The 21,223-nt window shown below is 39.3% G+C and overlaps 2 protein-coding genes across 2 annotated transcripts in view; both read right to left on the reverse strand.

Moving 5' to 3' along the window:
* Positions 1-14,831, reverse strand: LOC125255505 (uncharacterized threonine-rich GPI-anchored glycoprotein PJ4664.02-like). The gene is made up of 12 exons (XM_048170807.1): positions 14,779-14,831; positions 14,409-14,687; positions 14,125-14,220; positions 13,881-14,013; positions 13,628-13,752; positions 13,266-13,544; positions 13,073-13,165; positions 12,836-12,971; positions 10,518-10,713; positions 8,784-9,061; positions 8,512-8,657; positions 1-779 (listed from the first exon to the last, which is right to left on the reverse strand). The coding sequence occupies exons 2-12, from the start codon at positions 14,580-14,582 to the stop codon at positions 300-302; spliced, it is 2,136 nt and encodes a 711-aa protein (XP_048026764.1). The 5' UTR covers positions 14,583-14,687; positions 14,779-14,831; the 3' UTR covers positions 1-299.
* Positions 14,775-21,223, reverse strand: part of LOC125255961 — a 13,483-nt gene continuing 7,034 nt past the window's right edge. Inside the window, exons 9-19 of the mRNA XM_048171572.1 lie at positions 17,889-17,984; positions 17,652-17,784; positions 17,244-17,365; positions 16,825-17,106; positions 16,626-16,721; positions 16,400-16,529; positions 15,862-15,992; positions 15,478-15,747; positions 15,304-15,399; positions 14,991-15,126; positions 14,775-14,899 (exon numbers count right to left, since the gene is read on the reverse strand). Of these exons, the coding sequence (XP_048027529.1) occupies positions 14,775-14,899; positions 14,991-15,126; positions 15,304-15,399; positions 15,478-15,747; positions 15,862-15,992; positions 16,400-16,529; positions 16,626-16,721; positions 16,825-17,106; positions 17,244-17,365; positions 17,652-17,784; positions 17,889-17,984 (1,617 nt within the window). The remainder of the gene's footprint in view (positions 14,900-14,990; positions 15,127-15,303; positions 15,400-15,477; positions 15,748-15,861; positions 15,993-16,399; positions 16,530-16,625; positions 16,722-16,824; positions 17,107-17,243; positions 17,366-17,651; positions 17,785-17,888; positions 17,985-21,223) is intronic.

The following is a 21,223-nucleotide window of genomic DNA, read 5'->3' on the forward strand; positions in this document are numbered from 1 at the left end:
TTGTGAAATATTAGTACAATTTAAAATAACTTCTTTCTATTGTAATATTTTAAAATGTAATTTATTCATGTGATGACGAAGATTAATTTTCAGTAGTCATACTTTGATGAACAGAAAAATGAAAAGAACATTTGAAAAGCATTAGTATGAAATATAATTTTTAGTAACAATATGAATGTCTTAACTGTCGCTTTTGATGCATTCTTGACGAATAAATATAAATAAACTTAATTTAATATAATAATAAAAAGAACGTACTGACCCAAAACTTTTGAGTTTATCTTTAGTGTGATGTATCTTTACATATAAAATAAGAAAGGTATTGCTACAAGCAATAGAAAAAATGATAGCAAAGAGTTTTGTGGAAGAGATGTTGCAGAAGATGGAATTGTTGAGGAAGTATGAGTAGAAGTAGGAGTAGAAGTAGGAGTAGAAGTAGGAGCAGAAGTAGGAGTAGAAGTACGAGTAGAAGTAGAAGTAGAAGTAGGAGCAGAAGTAGGAGTAGAAGTACGAGTAGAAGGAGAAGTAGGAGCAGAAGTAGGAAGAGGAGGAAGATCAGGACAGGTGTAACTGTTGTCAGAATCTGTTCCAGTGGAGGTAAACTGCACAAAACCTGGAGGATCGCTGCACATGAAGGAGGTGATCCATTCCTGATAGCGGGATACTCTGGTGTAAACTCCGGGATATTCAGGTTGAGCACAGCCAAACCCAAAACTAACGATACCGGACTGGACCCATACAGAGCTCTGATTGCTCACCATCGGACCTCCTGAATCTCCCTGAAAATACAAATCAATGCAATCATTGTAGAAAGAGACATACACTGCTGTTCAAGAGAATCAGAATCAGAATCCACTTTTATTGCCAAGTACAACAACATGTACAAGGAATTTGCTTTGGTATGCAGGTGCTTTAAAAAGAATTAATAAATAAAAAGAAAAATAACAATTTAAATAATACATAAATAATAATAAAATATATATATGATAAGAATACACAATTTTAAAAAGTTAGTGTAAGCGCAACTTGCAGACTGATTAATGTGTAAGAAGTATTAATAAGGCCAGTAGCAAATGAAAAAAAAAAAAATTGTGGCGTGAGGTTTTTGTCTTTATAGACCGCAGTCTTCTGCCCGAAGGGAGAACCTCAAAAAGTTTATGTCCAGGGTGAGAATGATCGGCCACGATCTTAGCCACCTTCCTTAGTGTCCTTGAAGTATACAGGTCATGGAGAGATGGCAAACTACAGACAATCACTTTCTCCGCAGAGGGAATAACATGCTGTAGAGTCTGCCTTTATCCTTAGCAGTGGCAGCAGCATACCAGATGGTAATAGAGGAGGTTAATATTGACTCAATGATGGAAGTTTAAAAGTGCACCATCATTGTCCTCGGCAGATTAAACTTCTTCAACTGCCGCAGGAAGTACATCTGTTGGTGGGCTCTTTTAATCACGGAATTGATGTTTATGTCCCACTTTGGATCCCGGGTAATGATGGTTCCCAAGAAGCGGAAAGAGTCCACACTCTCAACTGGGAAGTCATGCAATGTGACAGGGGTATATGGGGCTGGATTTTTCCTAAAATCCACCACTATTTCCATTGTTTTCACAGTATTGAGCTCTAGATTGTTCTGACTGCACCAAGATACCAGATGGTCAATTTCCCACCTGTAAGTAACCTCATCCCCTCCAGAGATAAGCCCGATGAGGGTGGTGTCATCCACAAACTTTAATAGTTTAACAGACTGGTGGCTGGAGGTGCAGCTGTTGGTGTACAGGGGGTCTCCACTTCTAAATGCAGCTTCCTTCTCCCACCTTAGCAGTCTTAGTCTGGCTGTGAACCAGGGTTTGTCATTATCATAACTCACCCTGGTACGTGTTGGCACACAAATGTCCTCGCAGAAGCTTATATATGATGTCACAACCTCTGTATGTTTATCCAGACTTTGGAGGCAGTTCTAAATACATCCCAGTGTCTCCACAGCCTCAGATGTCCACTGCTTTGATGTCTTTACCACTGGTTTGGATAGTTTTAATTGCTGTCTATATGCAGGTATCAGATGAACCATGACATAATCAGAATGTCCCAGTGCCGCTCGTGGGACAGCGTGATAAGCACTACTTACTGTAGTATAACAGTGATCTAAAATGTTTCCCCTCTGTTCGGACATTTAATAGATTAAAGAGATCGGGGTCAGTAAGATTTATTTAGATTTATTTAAAGAAATTAATACTTTTATTCAGCAAGGACACATTAAATTGATCAAAAGTGACAGTGAGGGCTTTTATGTTACAGAATATTTCTATTTAAAGATATTCTATTCTTTTGCACCTTCTATTCATCAATGAATCCTGAAAAAATGTATCATGGTTTTCACAAAAATATGAAGCACCACAACTGTTTTGAAAATGATAATAATCAGAAATGTGTCTTTAGAAGCAAATCATCATATTAGAATGATTTCTGAAGGATCATGTGACACTGAAGACTGGAGTAATAATGCTGAAAATTCAGCTTTAATCACAGGAATAAATTACATTTCAAATTTTCAAAAAAAGTTATTTTAAATTGTAATAATATTTCAAAACTTATTTTTGATCAAATAAATGTAGCCTCAATGAGCAGGAGACTTCTTTCAAAAACATGATGGCAGGAGGCTCTCTGTCTCTTTTGTTTGTATAAATATGTATGTTTGAATAAATCTGCTACCATTTAAATGTTTTGTTATTAAAAAGTTTATATAAAAAGGGTCAATTCAAATGTTTGTACAACTCAGTTTCTATTTGAGTTTTGATTATTAAATACAATGAACTGATTGAAAAGGAGTAAGGAGGAGGAATGTTCAGGTAGCTAGCTTGAAGCCAGTGGGGCTGTCGGTAAGAACAGGTCCAGTCTAGTCACTCAGGTTCACAAGTTTTTATTGCACATCCAAGGGTATATATATATATATATATATATATATATATATATATAGGTGCATGTGTCTGCATGCAAGCGTGTGAGCGTGTGGTTTATTGTCAGTTACACACACACAGGAAATCAAAAGGAGTAAAAGTCAGTCCCCTGCACAGAACAGCCACATACAACAGAATGGGAAGCTGTGGGCACAGGTGCAGCTAATAAAGCCTGGGGGGAGTCCTAATTGGCTTGAGATTGGTTGGGTGGAGCTTAAGGCTAACAGGGAAATGAGTATGCTATATAGGGGTGTGGCACTTTTTGAGGCTGCAACAAAACTCCTCAACAGCCGCCCCCAAATTTGTACTGCAAATTTGACAACTCAGGGGGGTATCAGGTAGGGCTGGGAGAGGGATAAGGTGGGCAACTGGTCCCGTGTATGTCCTATCATTGACTTGGACATCAGCAACCCTACAACGGCCATCATTGCTGGGATGGAGGGAGGTGATTTTACCCACTGACCATTGGGATCGGGGAAGTTGAGGATCCAGAATTAGCATACCAGTGTTAGGTTGCAGGTTAGGATTGTCTGTGCGCCATTTCTGTTTGGACTGAAGAGAAGGGAGGTAATTTCTGAGGAAATGGGCCCAAAAATGGTCAGAGAGGATTTGACTATGCCGCCATTGACGGCGACTGTACAGCTCAGAGTCTGGATAGATTACCAGAGGAAGAGAAGCATCATGCCGCCCCATCAACAGCAAGTTAGGGGTCACAGGGTCAGGATCAGCAATGTCAGATGATACGTAGCCTAAGGGCTTAGAATTTAGAATGCCTTCAATTTCAATCATGACTGTGCGTAGAACCTCCTCACTGACAACTTGAGCACCTAGGGTGGTCTCCAGGGCAATTTTGATGGAGCGTATTTCATGCTCCCAGGTTCCACCAAAATGAGGTGCGTGTGGAGGATTGAATTTGAAGGAAATCCTTTGCTTGGCTAGAGCTGCCTGAAGGTCAGGGGTTAGAGAATGATAGGCATCTAGAAGCTCTTTCCTGCCTCCAATGAAGTTGGTACCTCTATCAGAGAGTAGTTCAAATGGTTTACCTCTGCGAGCAATAAAGCGCCTGAGTGCCATTAAGAAGGAATCCGTATTCATGTGACTGAGTAGATCAAGATGCACGCACCTAGTCGTTAGACACTTGAAAATTATTCCCCACCTTTTCTCAGCTCGTCTGCCTATCCTTACTGTGTAGGGCCCGAAGAAATCCATCCCAGTGGAAAAGAACGGAGGTTTGTGAAAGTGAAGGCGAACCAGAGGAAGATCTGTCATTTGGGGAATAATTGGACGGGCACGGAACTGTTGGCACTTAGGACATCTATGCTGATGTTTTCGGACTGCCTCATGGCCCCTAAGGATCCAGTACTGCCTCCTCAACTCAGCAAAAAGCCTTTCTCGACCAGGATGTTGTAGGTGGTCATCATAGCTCTTAATTATAAGTTTTGTGATAGGATGGGCAGGGTCCAAGACAACCGGATGAATGGGATCAGGAAGTAGATCACTACTCTGACGTAACCTTCCACCTACTCGGATGAGCCCTGATGCTGGGTCTAACTCTGGGGCAAGGGAGAGTAAACGGCTTGAAGGTAGAAGAGGCTTTTGGGTTTCAAGGCAGACTAAATCATCCTTGAAGGACTCCAATTGGGCTTGTCTTAGAATGGCTATCTTTGCATCATGGTTGTTCTCTACTGATGGAGGTTTTGCCGCCCCATGAAGGGATGCAGCCATGTAGTCAAGGAGATTTTGGAAGGTGACAAATTGACTGGGGTCAGGGATAGAGGGGCCTGGACTGATGGACACAGAACCACAGAAACTGGGCTTACGCAGCTCTACAGGGTCATCAGATTGCTCTATAGCAGGGCTAGTTGGCCACAGTTCAAAGGACCGAGACAGGAAGGCAGGTCCTTGGTTCCACCTGCAGGGCCTGCCAAGATCAGACAGCAGCTTCCCTCTGGTTAGGTCATCCGCTGGGTTGTTCTGTGAATCAACATAACACCACTCCTGGCCTTTAGTGAGCTTCTGAATCTCAGCTATTCTGGTCCCAACAAAGACTTTATAACGGCAAGAGTCAGACGTGAGCCAATAGAGCACAGTGGTAGAGTCAGTCCACAGAATAGTCTTTCTGATATGGAGGGTGAGCTCTGTCTGGAGGAGACTGAATAGCTGAGCTCCTGTGAGAGCAGCACATAATTCAAGTCATGGAATTGATATCCGTTTTTTGGGAGCAACGCGGGACCTCGCCATGAGGAAGGAAACATTCACTTGCTGCTGACCATTTTCCGTACACATGTAGGTGCACGGAAGCTGACGGAGGTGAGATTAGCGCCGCTGGAGGGATTTAACAGGGTGAGAATGTTCAGACAATGACAGTTTGTCAGCAGCAGTGAAAGCTTGACTGATGACATAGGATTTATTAGGATGTGCTTTAGGAATAAGGGTGAAGGACACAGTAGCTCCATTAAGAGTCCGGACATCCTGTCTCACAGTTCTCAGCTTTAGGCTCTCAGGTTTTCCTTCTAGCTGAAGTGTTTGAGCAGCAGGGTGCAGAAGGATTGTTCTTTTGGACCCATCATCCAGTATGGCGTAAGTGTCTAAGGATCTGTCTTCATTGCGCAAGGTCACTTCAACTACTTTCAGTAGTACTTTATTGCAATCACTAGGGTGGTCGAGATATTGATTCTGCACTTGCCTCTGGTTAATGTTGCAAAGGATGTGTAGGTGTTTCCCGTTGCACTGGCTGCAGCGTCCCTTCCGGTCACATTGGTTTGCAAAGTGATCTTGTGCACATCGCCAACAACGTCTCTGTTCCTTGATCCAGTTAGTTCTCTGGTCTTTGGTGAGTTGGAGGAAATCCCCACATTTACTGACATGATGTTCAGTAGAGTTACAGAAGGCGCACACTGGACAGTGTTCAGATGAGGCAGGGGGGAGAAGCTGACTAGCCTTAAGTGGGGCAACTTGGGCTTTAATGGAGGTCACAAGAGAGGAGGTTTTGGCACCATGGAGTATGGATGTACGACTTCTGACGGAAAGGCTGACTGATAGGCTGAGGTGTTCTTTCTCTCCTAGGCTGACAGCGAGCTTCTTGTTGTAGCCAGCTGGAAAAATCCAGGAGGTTATAGGAAAGGGGACCTGGTCTACTCAAACTCATACATCTCTTAAACTGGCAGAACTGCTCATGGGGAAGCTTCTCTAGAAGCCGCTCAACATGTGAACCACAGGTAAGCTCAGAGAGGCCTTCAGGGCCCATGGACTGAAGGAGGCCCACTAATGCCTGAAGTCTGAGGGCAAATTGGTCTAAGCCTCTACCATCACCTGTTCGAATAACAGGCATCTCCATTATAGCTCAGAGCTCCTTCAAAGCAAGCTGTCTAGGTTGACCATAACGCTCATCTAGGGCCCGTATAGCTTGAGTGTAAGGATCTGGGGCATAAACATAAGCCAGTGCAAGTCTCCTTGCCTGATCTACCTTTAGATGAGCCAACAGGATGTGGTATTTGTATTGTTCTGATTCTCTTGGCTCTAACAATTTGTATAGGGCCATCTTTAGCATCAGGCACTGGCTTTCATCCTCCCTCGTGAGATCAGGGAAAGAAGGACCTTCTACCCTCCTATAGTTTGACTGCTGGGGGCCAACAGGAGGAACTAGCTGGCTTAGAGGGGCAGCAGATATCAGGTGGTGGGGCTGCACATTGTATGCCGGCTGAGCAGGATAAGACATAACACCAGGTAAGGGTTAACTTGGCAGGGTATAGGCTGGGTACATGGAGTTATACATGGCTGGTGCTTGAGATGTGGCAGGAAACTGGCCACAGCCAGGAGGATGCATGAGCTGCATGGACTGTGGCACAGGTTGAGTAAGAGGGGCACGGCTTACAGGAGGAGGAGAAGGAAGCTGCTGCTGAGGTGGAGAAGTAGGGAGCCTATGGTCATCTGTAGTTTGACGGGCTTGTGATGATACAACTGGTTGAAGATTAAGGCTATCAGGGTGAGGAGATGCTGAGCGAGATTGCGAGGAATGGGTGCTACTCCTACTCCCATGCATGCACTGCTGGATTAATCTGCCTTGATTTCTTATTTCCTCTATCAATTGCTGTAAGAGCACAGACTGGGTATCAGTGGTAGGAGCTATTGGAAGGGCATGTGGGTGTTCAGCCTCAGAGGTTGGCACTCTCTCAGATGGAATGGTTGAGTGGGGATGTGGAATATCCTCCTGAGTGTCTCCCTCCGTGGGTAGTTCCGGCTCTTCTAGCTCTTCCTCGGACTCACCCTCTCTCCGGGGTTGATAATGAGGATCAGTGCCAGACATATATGCAGGATAAGGAGGTTGTTTTTCTGGAATTTCTGCTGTAGATAGGGACTGCGGATGATATTGCAGGATGAAATCATCATAACGTGCAGGGAGCTGGGCTTGGCAGCGTGGGCGCTCATGAGGAGACAATGAGGGCAGGGAGTGACTAGACATATCCACTGATCATTAATGAGCTCCGGCTCGAAGGACCATGAAAAGGAGTAAGGAGGAGGAATGTTCAGGTAGCTAGCTTGAAGCCAGTGGGGATTGTCAGTTACACACACACAGGAAATCAAAAGGAGTAAAAGTCAGTCCCCTGCACAGAACAGCCACATACAACAGAATGGGAAGCTGTGGGCACAGGTGCAGCTAATAAAGCCTGAGGGGAGTCCTAATTGGCTTGAGATTGGTTGGGTGGAGCTTAAGGCTAACAGGGAAATGAGTATGCTATAGAGGGGTGTGGCACTTTTTGAGGCTGCAACAAAACTCCTCAACACTGATTATTAAATAAAATGTATCTTCGGTTTCAGTTTTCAGTTGGAAAAGATTTGAATTGCTCCTGTATGAGTTGTTTTTTTTTTTTATATTGATAACATAACATAGTTAAGCAATATCACACGAGCAAGAGTGCTGTTTTCCCGAATAGCAGCACCATTGCATAAGTTCAATAAACAATGAATTAATATTAAGTGAACATTTTTTTGCCACAAGTAAATTTGGACTTTTTTGCCCTGTTTTAACAACAAAAATCAGAGATTGTCTTATTACTAAGAGAACATTTTTTTGCCACAAGTAAATTTGGACTTTTTTGCTCTGTTTTAACAACAAATATCAGAGATTGTCTTATTACTAAGAGATACCAAGCTCAGAGGCCAAAGACAGCACACACACACATTAATTATGAATGGGACAAAGTGCAACATGCAATATGGTGGAATAGGTCCTGCCTTCTTAACAAAAGAGCCAGACATTCATTGGATTTCAGGATTTCCCAATTCAAATAGACAGGACTTAGTCTTGGATGCCCGATATCTGTCCAGAGAAGTTGCAAATATGGCCGCCGAGTGAACAGACTTTCCTTGAAAGTCATTGACTTACTCATTAAAACTTGTCACCTCCTACTGGCAGTTTCCTGATAGCAGAGTGCCCCAAAAGTCTTTCAAAGATTGGTCATGAACCTCACAATTTTCAGAAAGCCTATTTATTTATTTTTAATTTGAAACACTTATTGTTTACCTTGTAAACACAAGTTTAACAGGGTTTGTGTACCTGACATGAGTCCTTGCCTCCCTCCAGTAGACCAGCACAGATCATGTTGTCTGTTATATTTCCAACTCCATAGAGGCAGTTGCACTGTCTGTTACCAATTACAGGAACCTCCACTTCCTGTAGAACATTAGGTGATGGGAGGGACACTGTAGGAAAGACATAAGAATTTATTCACTCTGCATAGTCACTAACTATCTTGTTTAGAATGGGATTGTGAAAAGTGTTTCTTGTTGAGCTTAATGTAACTAAGTGAAGCAAAAATGAATCCTCACCTCCTTCATCAATGTTTCCCCATCCAGTGATCCAGCTCTCTGTGCCGCTATTAAACACACTGCCATCAGCTGCTAGACACACGGGTCTGATGTAATCAGTGAAGTTGACGGGAGAGCTCAATTTGAGCAGAGCGATATCATTGTCATTTGTAAGATAGTTGTAACTGGGATGATTGTTGACTGTCGTCACATTTCTGTACACTTCGTTTGGGTTGAAGCCTTCCTGGGTCTGACGCCCCAAAACCACAGTTAAAGAATAGATGGCATCACTGGCAAAGCTAAAGAAATAAACAGAGAAAGTAGTCAAGAAGAGTGTTAAACGTGTAAAGCCTGACATATGAAATAACTAAATCTTTTTTTATTTTTATTTTTTATAAATGTAACAGATTATTGAGCATTTACACAAAATATTTTTAAAAAAATCTCAAGAAAACAAAAATTGCATGAATTATAGAAAATACATGAAATGAGAATATGGAGCTCACATTTGAGGAGAAAGGAAAAACAAACAGCAAAAATATGCAATATAGTGCAGGTGTTGTCATTTACAGTATATGGCCAAAAAGTAAGATTGTGCTAGCTTGTAATGTAAATCAATGAGATCTTTATAACAGCATAAAGCCCGGGACACACCAAGCCGATGATTGGCTGTCGGGCAACATCGGACCGCTTTTAAGCATCAGCCAACTAAGGCCAACACGGGTGTGTTCTGCACCGTTGGCTCCAGTCGGACGCCGTCTGGGTTTTTTGGGCCGATTCAGCATAGAATCGTGTTGGGCGATAGAGAGAACTCTGATTGGCTGTTCAGTTTAGTGAACAAGTTGAAGCACGAGAATAATAGCAAAACAGTGAGCCAAGTGGAATATAAAAAGTAATCAGCATGAATGATGTTCAAAGCGTTAAGCACACACTGCTTTGTTTACGGCTTGTGTATCTGCAGCCAGCAGTGTCAGTCTCCCTTTCTGAATAACAAATAGCCTATAGTTAAATAAATGGAAGAAAATAGACAGCGATCTCCTTACACGCAGGCGCAGAACGTGCATGCTGGATAACAGTCGGCTGTAGTTCTCTCAGTGTAGTGTTGTCAAAAGTAGCCTACCGACCGACCGCGATACCAAGTCGGTACTGAAATTGTAAAAATATGACTCTTTGAGCGCTCTTGAGCAGATTTGTAAACACCTCTGATTGGCCTTTGTGCTCATCAGATATGTCTGTGATTGGCTACAATGATCAATGCTTCCAAAACATGTTGTAAATAGACATCAATGACGCTCTTTGCCGAGCGCTTACACAGATACACACGGGAGCTTTCAAATGCTCCGGCTCCCGCTTTCAAACTCAAACAGTTCCATGTTCTTTCAAATGCTCCAGTGCGTTGATCATTGTAGCCAATCACAGACATATCATGAACACAAATCCTCTCAATGACTTTCCTCAAAAGCCCGATGGATCATATTCGATACTTACATTTGAACAAGATTTTTAAAAAAAAGAATGAAATATGGATAATCAAGTAAAGAGTAGCTTGAGTCCAGTAAATGTTCATCTTGAAATATTATTAACAATACAAAAGCTATTCTTTTTCAGCAAAGTGTTGATCATGTTGATAATTTAGAGGCCTTAGAAATGTATATGATACAGTAGGCTTTAATAGGGGTAAATCAATTCCTCAATTAAAATGTAATCCACTCAAACCATCTATGAAATCAGAAGTATTTAGTTGAATGAGTTTACCTATCAACACAATGGGCAGCGGTCATCACCCATTCTTTGTTGATGAGAGAACCTCCACAGATGTGACTGCCGTTCAGAAGAATGCTAGCCTGCCATGGCCAGCGTCCAGCTGAAGCGTTCTGACCTCCTACTACCCTGCTGCTGGTGGTAAATGCGGTTCTTCCACACACCTGAGCACTGGGAAGATTATCTGAGGCTGCAAACACAGAAGACACACTGTTTGACCAAGAACTTCTCAATCTGTACTGCTGAAGATGACGTCATGCACTCATTTGTTGGACCCATGTTTAAAGGGTTCATGAACTCCATTGTTTTGTTTTAGAATGTTTCCTGTGGTGCACTTATACTGTTTTTACATCAAAAATTGTCATAATTTGGAAATAAAATATTTTTTTTTTCCTACCCTGAATTTAGCCCTTTTATTTGAATGCACTGTTTGAAGGGGCGTGTCTGCAGTGAGACCTCAGTGTAAATGCCCACTGCTGTGATTGGCTGACATCTTTGCAATATGAAATAGGTAAGTATTACATGTGGTACCCTCTCAAAAACTTTTAGCGTGTTTTTACTATTACAGTTCTCAGGGTTTATTAATCATGTAAAGTGTTGATTCTATTTAGATCTATGACAATATATTTAGATCGTGGCATGAAAGTTGCGGTGATGAGCAAGTAACCGATCGCAGACATGTTGCGCACATAAATGCAGCAATCTCATCATTGCAACTCGATTTCTGCACACTAACGAATCCTTTCGAGTCCAGAACTCAGTCACTGATAAACTCGTGCTGTTTGATTGACAGCTCCAGCAACTGCAATGGGAGCGTTCTTTGACCGCTTTCCATTTATAATTTAATCACAGTTTAAGTAACAAATAATTTTTTATCCTACTCAGACATTAGAATTAACATGATTACTTATGTTTTTGCATTACTGTCGAGCTCCAAAATTGTGACTGCATTTACCAAGGAATCCACAGTGAAATGTACCAAATACAAATAAATAATGCTCAAATGAACCATTTACATTGTTGGAAATAAATAAAATAACCACAATCCTAGCATGAAGATCCTTTGGGAGGTGTTATTTTTAGTCCAGTGAGTGATCCTTTGCTCTTTTTTCTTCATCTCACTAACGCTAGTGGGCGGGGCCAAAGTTGCAACAGTGGAAATGGGTGTTGATTTTTCACTTAAGCTCCTGTATTCAAGCGGCCAATCAAAACTCACTTTCACATAAGATGACTTTAAACATATACATAATAAATATCTCAACAAATAATAAAACACAAGTAAATGATAAAACTTTATAAGTTATTGATGAGTACATTTGAATGGAAACCCCCACCAACAAAGACTTATGCCAAATCATATGAATTCAAAAGTTTCAAAACAGCAAATCTCACTATATGATGGAGAGTTTTCAGCACTCTGGTATTTCACCAAAAATAATCATTAAAATTATTAAAGTTAAAAATATCATTTGTTGTTTGGGAAGTTGCATTCAAAAATCTGACAGACACGTGCCAGATTAAATGTACATTCTGCTATAAATCTCTACGCACAATGATTTCACCAAAAACAGAGGTGTTACATACGGAGCCCCGCACATGACATGCAAGAAAAAATAAATAAATCGTGCGCTCCCTAAATTTACTAAATTGTAGTCACATTTTAGTACTAAATCGTAATAACATTTTTTGTAAATTGAGGGAACGAAATAGTAAATCGTGCGCACGATTTAGCCTACTATTTTTTTTTCCTGCATGTCACTAACATGTAACCGGTATATGTATTTATTTTAATTATGTGCCTGCCCTCTAGGGGCAGGAAACGTGATTATATTTGTCTTGTTTAGCAGATTCCTTACAGCTGTGGACCATTATCATGTGCTTAAAGGAAGCCAAGTTGCCACACTTCAGCGGCGGAACTTGAGTGGCTGTCCAGACGTGGAGTTGCGCTCTCTTGTGTTTAGCCCTATATTTTCCTGTCAAATTTCTCCCACCCATTGTTTATATTTTGTCTTATTTCAATAAATTCCCCTATTTGACCGAGCCGTTGTGTCATTGTTAAACAATTATATTACAACCACTGCCATAACAAGAGGTATCAATTATTTTAATATAATGTAACTAGAGAACAAATTGTCAATGTGAAATTATGTACCTTGAGGGTTAGTTCTGTCACAAAATCCTGCACGTATATCTATACTTTGTTACACACACCATTTAAAGAAACAAACAAATGCATGTTCTGAGAGAACAATTATAAAATTAGACACGTGAAAATGAGATAAATTCCACATTTCATTAAGACACATATTTACCGATTCTTTCTGATGAATTGTCGACACGAAATACCCATCTACCCATGTCATTGACGTTGCTTGTGTATGACAGGTTTGTGATGTCAGAAACAGGAATTGAAAGGAAATTAGTAGAGCACATTGTGTCATATCCAGACTGTCAATGAAGAAAACAGACACACAAAATTCATTAAATCCAAAAACATTTCATGCTACTAAAGATCATAAACTATTAATGCATTTTCCACACTGTTTTACCTCTACAGCATAGGTGGATGTGATATGATCATAATGCATGAGTGTAAATGACAGGTTTTTTCCAGACACCAAAACCACTTGGAAGGTCGACTCCTGAAAGAGACCGGGATTTACTTATTAATACAAGCATCATTCTGGATATGCTATAAACTTCAGGATGATGAAAATATTATGCAAGAAAAGAAAATCTTACTGCTTCACTGTTTCCAATGTACGGTACTTTATCCCATGTAGCAATAAAAACCCACGAGGCAGAGAAGTTCAAGTTGGGAAAATATTGGTTTATGTCTCTTGAAGCCCGATTCAAGAGAGGACCGTCTGTTACTTGTCGGTAAGAGATGGTTCCTTTCCTACTATTATCAATGTCTGTCCACAGTGGAGCGATGATGTCTTTAGTTGAGTATGCAGGAAAATAATTGGGAAGCCACTGGGAAAGTGGCTCATCAAAGGTCAGGTCTCCATTATTATTCACCTGTAGGATGTTATCTGTTTTTTTCAGTGACATCATCAATGTGGAATATATATTAATGAATGTCATTAATGAATGCTTCTTACAAATATTTTGTCATATACATGGCCAAAGTACACAAATGGCTGCAGCAAGGGGATCAGTGGAGAACTTCCATCATCCAACTGTGGGTTTTTCTCATCCTCTACATCACCATATGGGTAGAATATTCCTAATATTCCCAATAGTATCATTATGAGTGTTTCAAGATTTAAAGGAGGACATTTTATAATCACAAATTCTTTATATTAATATTATATTATATTATATTATATTCTTTATATTAAACAGTGACATTACCCTCCTCAGGCCCGCCATCAACACGAAATACCCATCGTCCCGTCACATTGACATTGCTGGAGTTGGAGAGTTTATTTTCATCAGGCACAGGGATTGAAAAATAATTTGTTGAGTTTATTGTGTCATAGCCAGCCTGAGTAAACAACAAAACAATAATAACAATAATAATAATTAATCAGCCAGTCAACATTTATTTAAGGTCTGAGCCTCAAAGATTTGTAACAATATTCTTATTCTGTCCAACCTGAAAACTTTGATCTGTTGAGGAGATATTTCCATAGTTCATTATGACAAAGGAAAGAGTCCTGCAAGTGACTAGAACGACTTGGAAGGAGGATTCCTAGGAAACGTTAAGTAAAAACATTGGGTTTCAATGAGAAAAAAAATGCATAAATTGTCTTTAAACAAAACTCATTTAACAAAATTATGCTATATATATACAGTCCATTTAAAACTATTTCAATCTCTGATTACATTTATACTAAACTTAGGTTTAAGAAGTTTACCGTAACCATTCAATCTACACACCATCAAAGAGCTGTTGAAGTAGGGCACTCTATCCCAAGTAGCAATGAAGACTGTATGTACTGAGAACCCAAACAGAGGGAAATACTGTTTGACATCACTCCTCGCCTGGTCCAGAATACGTCCTTGAGTTACCACACGGTAAGAGACGCTTCCATTGACACTACAGTCAAACATTGCCCAGAGTGGAGCAATAATGTCTCTAGTAGAGTTGGCAGGGAAAGCCTTGGGCGGTCTTTCAAAAAATGGTTCATCAAAAGTCAAATGTCCATTATTGTTGACCTATAGTAAAGATTTGAAGATTAAACTGAAGCAACATGACTTGTAATACACCATATACTTCAAATGAAATGTGTTTAACATAACATCTCACATATATGTTCTGGTATTTGCGTCCAAAGTACAAGAAAGGATACTGCAAGCGCACAGCTGTAAGCGTGCATTACTTTGACAGGGATTCTGAGAAACCGGAGAGCCAGTTGGATAAAAAAAACCTGGAAAAAACATGTCATTGCATATTATGGCCTTGGTACAGTAAGATTCAAATTTGATTAAGTTCCAGAAAAGAAAGAGAAAATGCATTACCAAGTTTTGTTGGAAAAGTGTCAACACGAAAAGCCCAGCGGCCCATAACATTGACATTTGTGGAGTGGGTTGGATTAGCGATGTTAGACACAGGAATTGTATAATAGCTGGTTGAATCAATAGTGTCATATCCAGCCTAAATAATGATTACAAACATGCTTGTTACATGTCTATGGATAAGAGGAGCTGTAGCTAATTCTACCAAAATCAATTTTTTTATTGTATATCTACAAATACATTTGAACTGTCTGGAATATTGCAAAAGTTATTACATTTTAAAATAAAAATACAGGGCTTTGAAAAGGTTTCTCACCACTGCAGTATGCTTAGTTTGTGGAATATTGCCATAATTAAATACAATAAACGACAAACCAGAACCTGAGATCAGCAGTACTTGAAAAGAGGAATTCTGAAGAAAAAAAAAAACACAACATCAAATGATCACAGTCACAAGACAACTGAAAACAAATAACGAAACAAATCTTACCTCTGCTGAAGTGTTATAATATCTCACATTATCCCAAGTACAAACCAAAACTGAGTCGGCAGTGAAATTTGTTTGAGGAAAATATTGACGAATATCATTTGTAGCTCGCTGTAGTACTCGGGTGCCACTGAATTCTTGGAAGTAAAAGTCACTGTTGTCAATATCTGTCCATAGAGGAGCAACAATGTCTCTATTTGTGTAAGCTGGAAGAGTTCGGGGACTTGATGGAAACAATGGCCATTTGAAAGTAAGAAATCCATTTTTGTAAACCTAAAAGGAGTTTGAAGTAACAGATAATGCAACAGACAAATATTTTTAATGGCTAGTAAAATGGCTAATAAAATGCTTTGAAAAAAGCAGAATTGCATTAATGAGTGTCCTCACATTAATATAGCTGTATGTGATCCCGAAGTAAGTAAATGGTGTCTGCAAATAGAGATTGATGGCAAATCCAAAAAATCCAAATCCATAATACTGTTGAAGTGTGTGCCCATTCCTAAATGGATAGAACAGTCCTGAAAGCAAACACATTTATTTTTTCAGCATTTTAATTTATTTGCAACTCTCAACAGTACACAACATATTAATTGCTCAATAAATTGTCCTACATGTTTTGAACAATAAACAACTATTAAACAACTGGGTCATTCCATGTCAAATCAAACAAATTTCAGAAACTTCTTCGGCTCAAATATTTGATTTTGTTAATTTTTTTTCTGTAGAAAGACTAACATAAATAGTGATGAATGCCANAAGAAAACAAGTTTATTTTTCAGCACAGCAGTTTCATTTATTTGTAACTCTCAACTGTTCACAATATATTAATTGCCCATTGAATTGTTCTACATGTTTTGAATGATAAACTACTATTAAACATGACATGCAATAAATGCCATGTGTTTTAATTATTAAATTACAGTACCATTGTTTTCTGAGTCAGTTCGAAATACCCATCGACCCATGACGTTGACATTGCTGGTGTATGACAGGGTTGTGGTGTCAGAGACAGGAATTGTAAAGTGATCAGTTGAATCACGTATGTCATAGCCGGACTGTCAATCAATAACAAGACAAAAAGTTTAGTTAACACTTATCATAATGATAAAAATAATTTATTTTGATTTCAGTGTCTTTTTCAAATTATTTACCAAAAAGGGATATATGGCCGGGGAAATCGGACCATAATGCATGAGTGTGAATGACATGTTTCTGCCAGACACTAAAACCACTTGAAAGGTCGACTCCTGGAAGATAAAGTGAATTACTACATAAATACAGAGATCATGGGATACTGTTTCCTTATCACAAATTTCTGTCATAGTTCAATTTAACCAAAAAGACACTTACTGTCCTCCTATGAAATCCATAGTACGGTACTTTATCCCATGTTGCAATGAAAACCCACGATGCAGAGAAGTTCAAGTTGGGGTAATATTGGTTTATGTCTCTAGAGGCCCGATTCAACATAGGACCATCTATTACTTGTCTGTAAGAGACGATTCCCTTGCGTGTAATGTCAATGTCTGTCCACAGTGGAGCGATGCCGTCTACAGTCGAGTATATATAATAATAATCGGGATACGGCTGGTAAAACGGTCCTTCAAAAGTCAAGTATCCCTTGTTATTCACCTGTTTTGAGACCAAAACAGTGAAAGCTCAGTCATCAGGATTTTCAATGAACATTCTTTAAGTGGAATAAAAAGCTACTGATGTTGCTTCAATAAAACTATAGTATACAATGTCATGAATGTGACGATGCTGCTTACGTATAGTTCATTATAAACAAGCCCAAAGTAGGCAAATGGCTGCTCCAGGTTGATCAATGGAGAACTTCCATTGTAGACATTAGGGTTCTTTATATCCTCATCTCCATATGGGTAGAAAATTCCTGCCATTGAAAAAGGAACATCCTAATATTAAATTGTAAATGATTTAGTGGTTATAATGGTTGAGTGTTTTAACAAAGCAAAACTGCAAAAATCCCTAAATTAAACTGTACAGAATGTATTAGGGACTTTGTATTCATGGTATTCCAACAGCTTACAGCGACTTTAAATTCATACTTATTACACTGCTCATGGAGATTTTCTACTTTTTTAAGTTGTAATTGGTCTGATTTGTTCAGATGCGGTACATGGTTTCAAAAAAATCAATTCACAGAGTCAAAAGATTACCCTCTTCAGGTCCACCATCAACACGGAATACCCAGCGTCCCGGGACATTGACATTGCTGGAGTTGGACAGTTTATTTTCATCAGGCACGGGGACTGAGGAATAATTTGTTGAGTCTATTGTACCATAGCCAGCCTGAGTAAAAAAAATCTATCATCATTAAAAAAGCTTTGCGGCGAACATAGTTCTCTAATATCTTAGTGGCAAAGTTCAGAGATATGGTTCAAATTCTTTCTAACCTGAAACCATTGATCCGTAGAGGAGATATTTCCGTAGTTCATCATGACAAAAGACAGAGAACCACCAGAGACCAAAACAACTTGAAAAGATGAACTCTGTTACAGAAAAAGAACATTATCCTTATGGCTCATAGACAGAGAGCAATTCTGTTTTTATGCTTAATTAATTCTGCAGTGGCCTTAAATATAGGATATTTATCTTCCCATTTCGTGCTGTGATATACATAAACAGCTTTCGGGGTTTTAGTTGTGTTCATGTCTATCATTATGTACTAATTCTCACAGCCATGGTTTCTGTTGGTCATGTTCTTCCCTTGCCCTCATGTTTCATGCCATGTGTTCATTAGATGTGTTCGACATCGGCTGCGGCTGAATGCAAACGATCGGCGAGAGTGAAAACAGAGATGTGAAGCTGGACAATTTCTGCTTCCCGTAGTGACGCTTGCACTGTGTTTGCATAGCTGAAGTGAAATAAATGCAATATTTGACTAATACATTAATGTTTCAAAGACATTTTTATTCAATTCTTTATGTACTGCTTACAGTGCCTGTTTTTACAAGAATAAAGTTCAACATAAGCCTATACTATTTAAATATCAATGAAGTGAGGTCTGCTTTTTTATCAGTTTTATGTTGATAGACATGACACAATATAACATTGCGACTACAATACAAATTTGTGAGCATTAGTTGAACTGAAGGTGTGAAAATAAACAGAAACATGTGATTGTTGTCATGCAGTGCATGCATGTGCAGCCACTCTCAAGAAGCTGGGCAGAATGAATTAGCAGGCTGATTTTGAATCACTCTCGAGGTACTTTGATGCCATACGTCACAGTCACATGGTGTCGACACTGTCTTAAGTTAGAAATTGGTTAGAAATTTCTAACCAGCATGCGCTGCTTCAAGTCAGATGCAATCGGTCTGTGCAGTGCTGCATGAAGTCGAACAAGCCTATTGTGTTATGCTCTCATTGGTTGTTCAAATCAGGTGATTGTCAGTTCTGTTTTCTCATTGGTTCATTGATTTTATTTATTTATTTTTTTAATTAAAAGAAAAATAAAAGAGCAGAGCTTGTCCCACCAATGCACCACGATCCTGTTACAGTACAGAAGGGTTGGAGACAACGGTACACAGGTAAGTGACGTTTTTTGAACAACCAGCAAATGCAACAGCAGGTGCAGGTGATTGGCAGTAATGCAGGAGAATGGAGATAATCAGAGTGCTAATACTGTCCTTTTGTCTTTTAGAGATGGGGATCATGGTTGGCAGATGAATGGTGTTCAAAGCAGAACAGAGAAGACACGACACTTGGAAACTTGCACGAAGACAGGAACACGGAAGGAGACTTTATATATTTCACAGTTGGTTTTGGGTTTTGGTTATCATGTCCTTTATTTTTCATTCATTCTTACAGCAATGGTTCCTGTTTGTCATGTTCTTCCCTTGACCTCATGTTTCATGCCATGTATTCCCTTAGTCATTGGCTGCATTTCAATTTGTTTTTTAAATGCCTTTCCCTTTCTAACTTCCCTCAGTCTTGTTGACTCAGATGTACGTCATTGCTTACGTTGCATGAGTGCCCACTACTGGCGGAAACTTTGCAGTGGGCTGAATTGGTCCTAAGCCCATGATCACTTGGAATCGGTCCCACTTTATATCAAGTGGCCTTAACTACTATGTACTTACATCAAAAAATAAGTACAATGTACTTATTGGGTTCGTATTGAATTGCAAAACACTTTTGCTGCTATTGAGGTGGATATGGGTAAGGTTAGGGACAGGTTTGGTGGTATGGGTAGGTTTAAGGGTAGGGGTAAGGGTTAAGGGATGGGTCAACAGTGTAATTATAAATGTAATTACAGAAATTAATTACAGATGTAATTACATGCAGGTGTTTTTAAAATATAAGTACAATGTAGAAACATGTATGTACACAATAAGTGCATTGTATCAAATGATTAATTTAAATGTAAGTACATAGTAGTTAAGGCCACTTAATATAAAGTGGGTCCTGGAATCTGTTATGGAGTTGATTTATTATTAAATTTTTTCCCCTAACAAAATTGTTTAATTCAGCATTCTATATGTATATATGTGTTTTTTTTATATTAAAAAAAATAATTATTATATCATAGAGTTGTTTGTGGTGGGGTAAATTAAACATGTGCCTTTCTCCACTGTTGTTCCAAACGTTTCTAAGGATACTAATTGTAAGAAGGCAGATTTCTGACTCTCAGATGAAGAATGTGAACATGGTTTGTGTAACATTAGCAACACATTTATTAGCTGTTTGATAACGCAGTCAAGCAAAAGGCTAATCGTATTAATTAACGTCATGTGTTCGATGTTGTAAAGAGTGATTACCATTGTGCAGCGTTTTACCTCAGTAAGTTGACCGAGTGGATCTCTGAGCTTGTGCAAGCGTGTAGAGTTACATTCAAGCTATTTTAAGGCATGTATTTTAATGTTTTTATTTTATGTTTAAATATGTAATTAAGGGATAAAATTGACTACAGGGGGATTTTAAGCTAAATTTGTGGGCAAAAAAGGTTTATTGTCTTGTCAATAGCGTAGCGATGCACTGCTCACAAAAGTAATAGTAAATATGTTACGTTGATGAAACGTGGGGAGAGGATCCAAATGTAGTGGAGTTTAATAAATCAAACAAAATACAAAGAACGAAACATAAGCTGCATTTCCACTGCAGGAACATTCCCCAAGGACTCGGTGTGATTTGACCATAGGAACTAGGGTCTAAATGAAGTTCTGGGTAAAAATTTCCCCCTCAAAAAGTACCTGCTCATGGGGTAGTACTTTTTTAAAGTTCCTGAACTTTGGTGGTGGGACTTGGACGCTGAACATTTTGACTGGTTGAGTTCACGCAGCATTTTGATTGCATGACTCCACAGAGCATTTTATTTCAACCTCCATTTTTTAAAGTCTGTTGCGGTTTGTGCAGTTGCGGTGCGGTGAGTTGTTTGCTATTCGAATCAACAATGGAGTATAAAAATAATAACCAATGGAATGATGACAAGGTTTAGGCTTTATTAAGCTTATATTAGGACGAAATCCAGCGAGAACTGGAGAGTTGCACGGACTATCTTCTATGTTGTAGTGGTAACCTAAAAGTCCACATAACAAAAAATAAGGTTAAACAAAACTGGGAATATGTAACAAAACATGACTGCACCTTTACTCAGTTTTACAACTATAGTTAAAAGTCATCTTTGTTTGGAACAATTTGGATATTTACTGTATGTTGGCCTAACATGGGTTTACCTGCATTCTTAGAGAAATAAAAACACGTAAGAGAAAATGAACTTTTTACATTA

Source organism: Megalobrama amblycephala, linkage group LG20, assembly GCF_018812025.1.
Source record: "Megalobrama amblycephala isolate DHTTF-2021 linkage group LG20, ASM1881202v1, whole genome shotgun sequence".
Classification (NCBI taxonomy): Eukaryota; Metazoa; Chordata; class Actinopteri; order Cypriniformes; family Xenocyprididae; genus Megalobrama; species Megalobrama amblycephala.

Excerpts from the sequence above, each read along its gene's own strand:
- LOC125255505 (XM_048170807.1), bottom strand. The coding sequence starts at position 14,582 with ATGTTTGACTGTAGTGTCAATGGAAGCGTCTCTTACCGTGTGGTAACT. Across the intron at positions 13,166-13,265 it reads ACATTGGAAACAGTGAAGCA|GAGTCGACCTTCCAAGTGGT; the intron begins GTAAGATTTTCT and ends GGTCTCTTTCAG. Across the intron at positions 8,658-8,783 it reads GGGAAACATTGATGAAGGAG|TGTCCCTCCCATCACCTAAT; the intron begins GTGAGGATTCAT and ends TCTTTCCTACAG.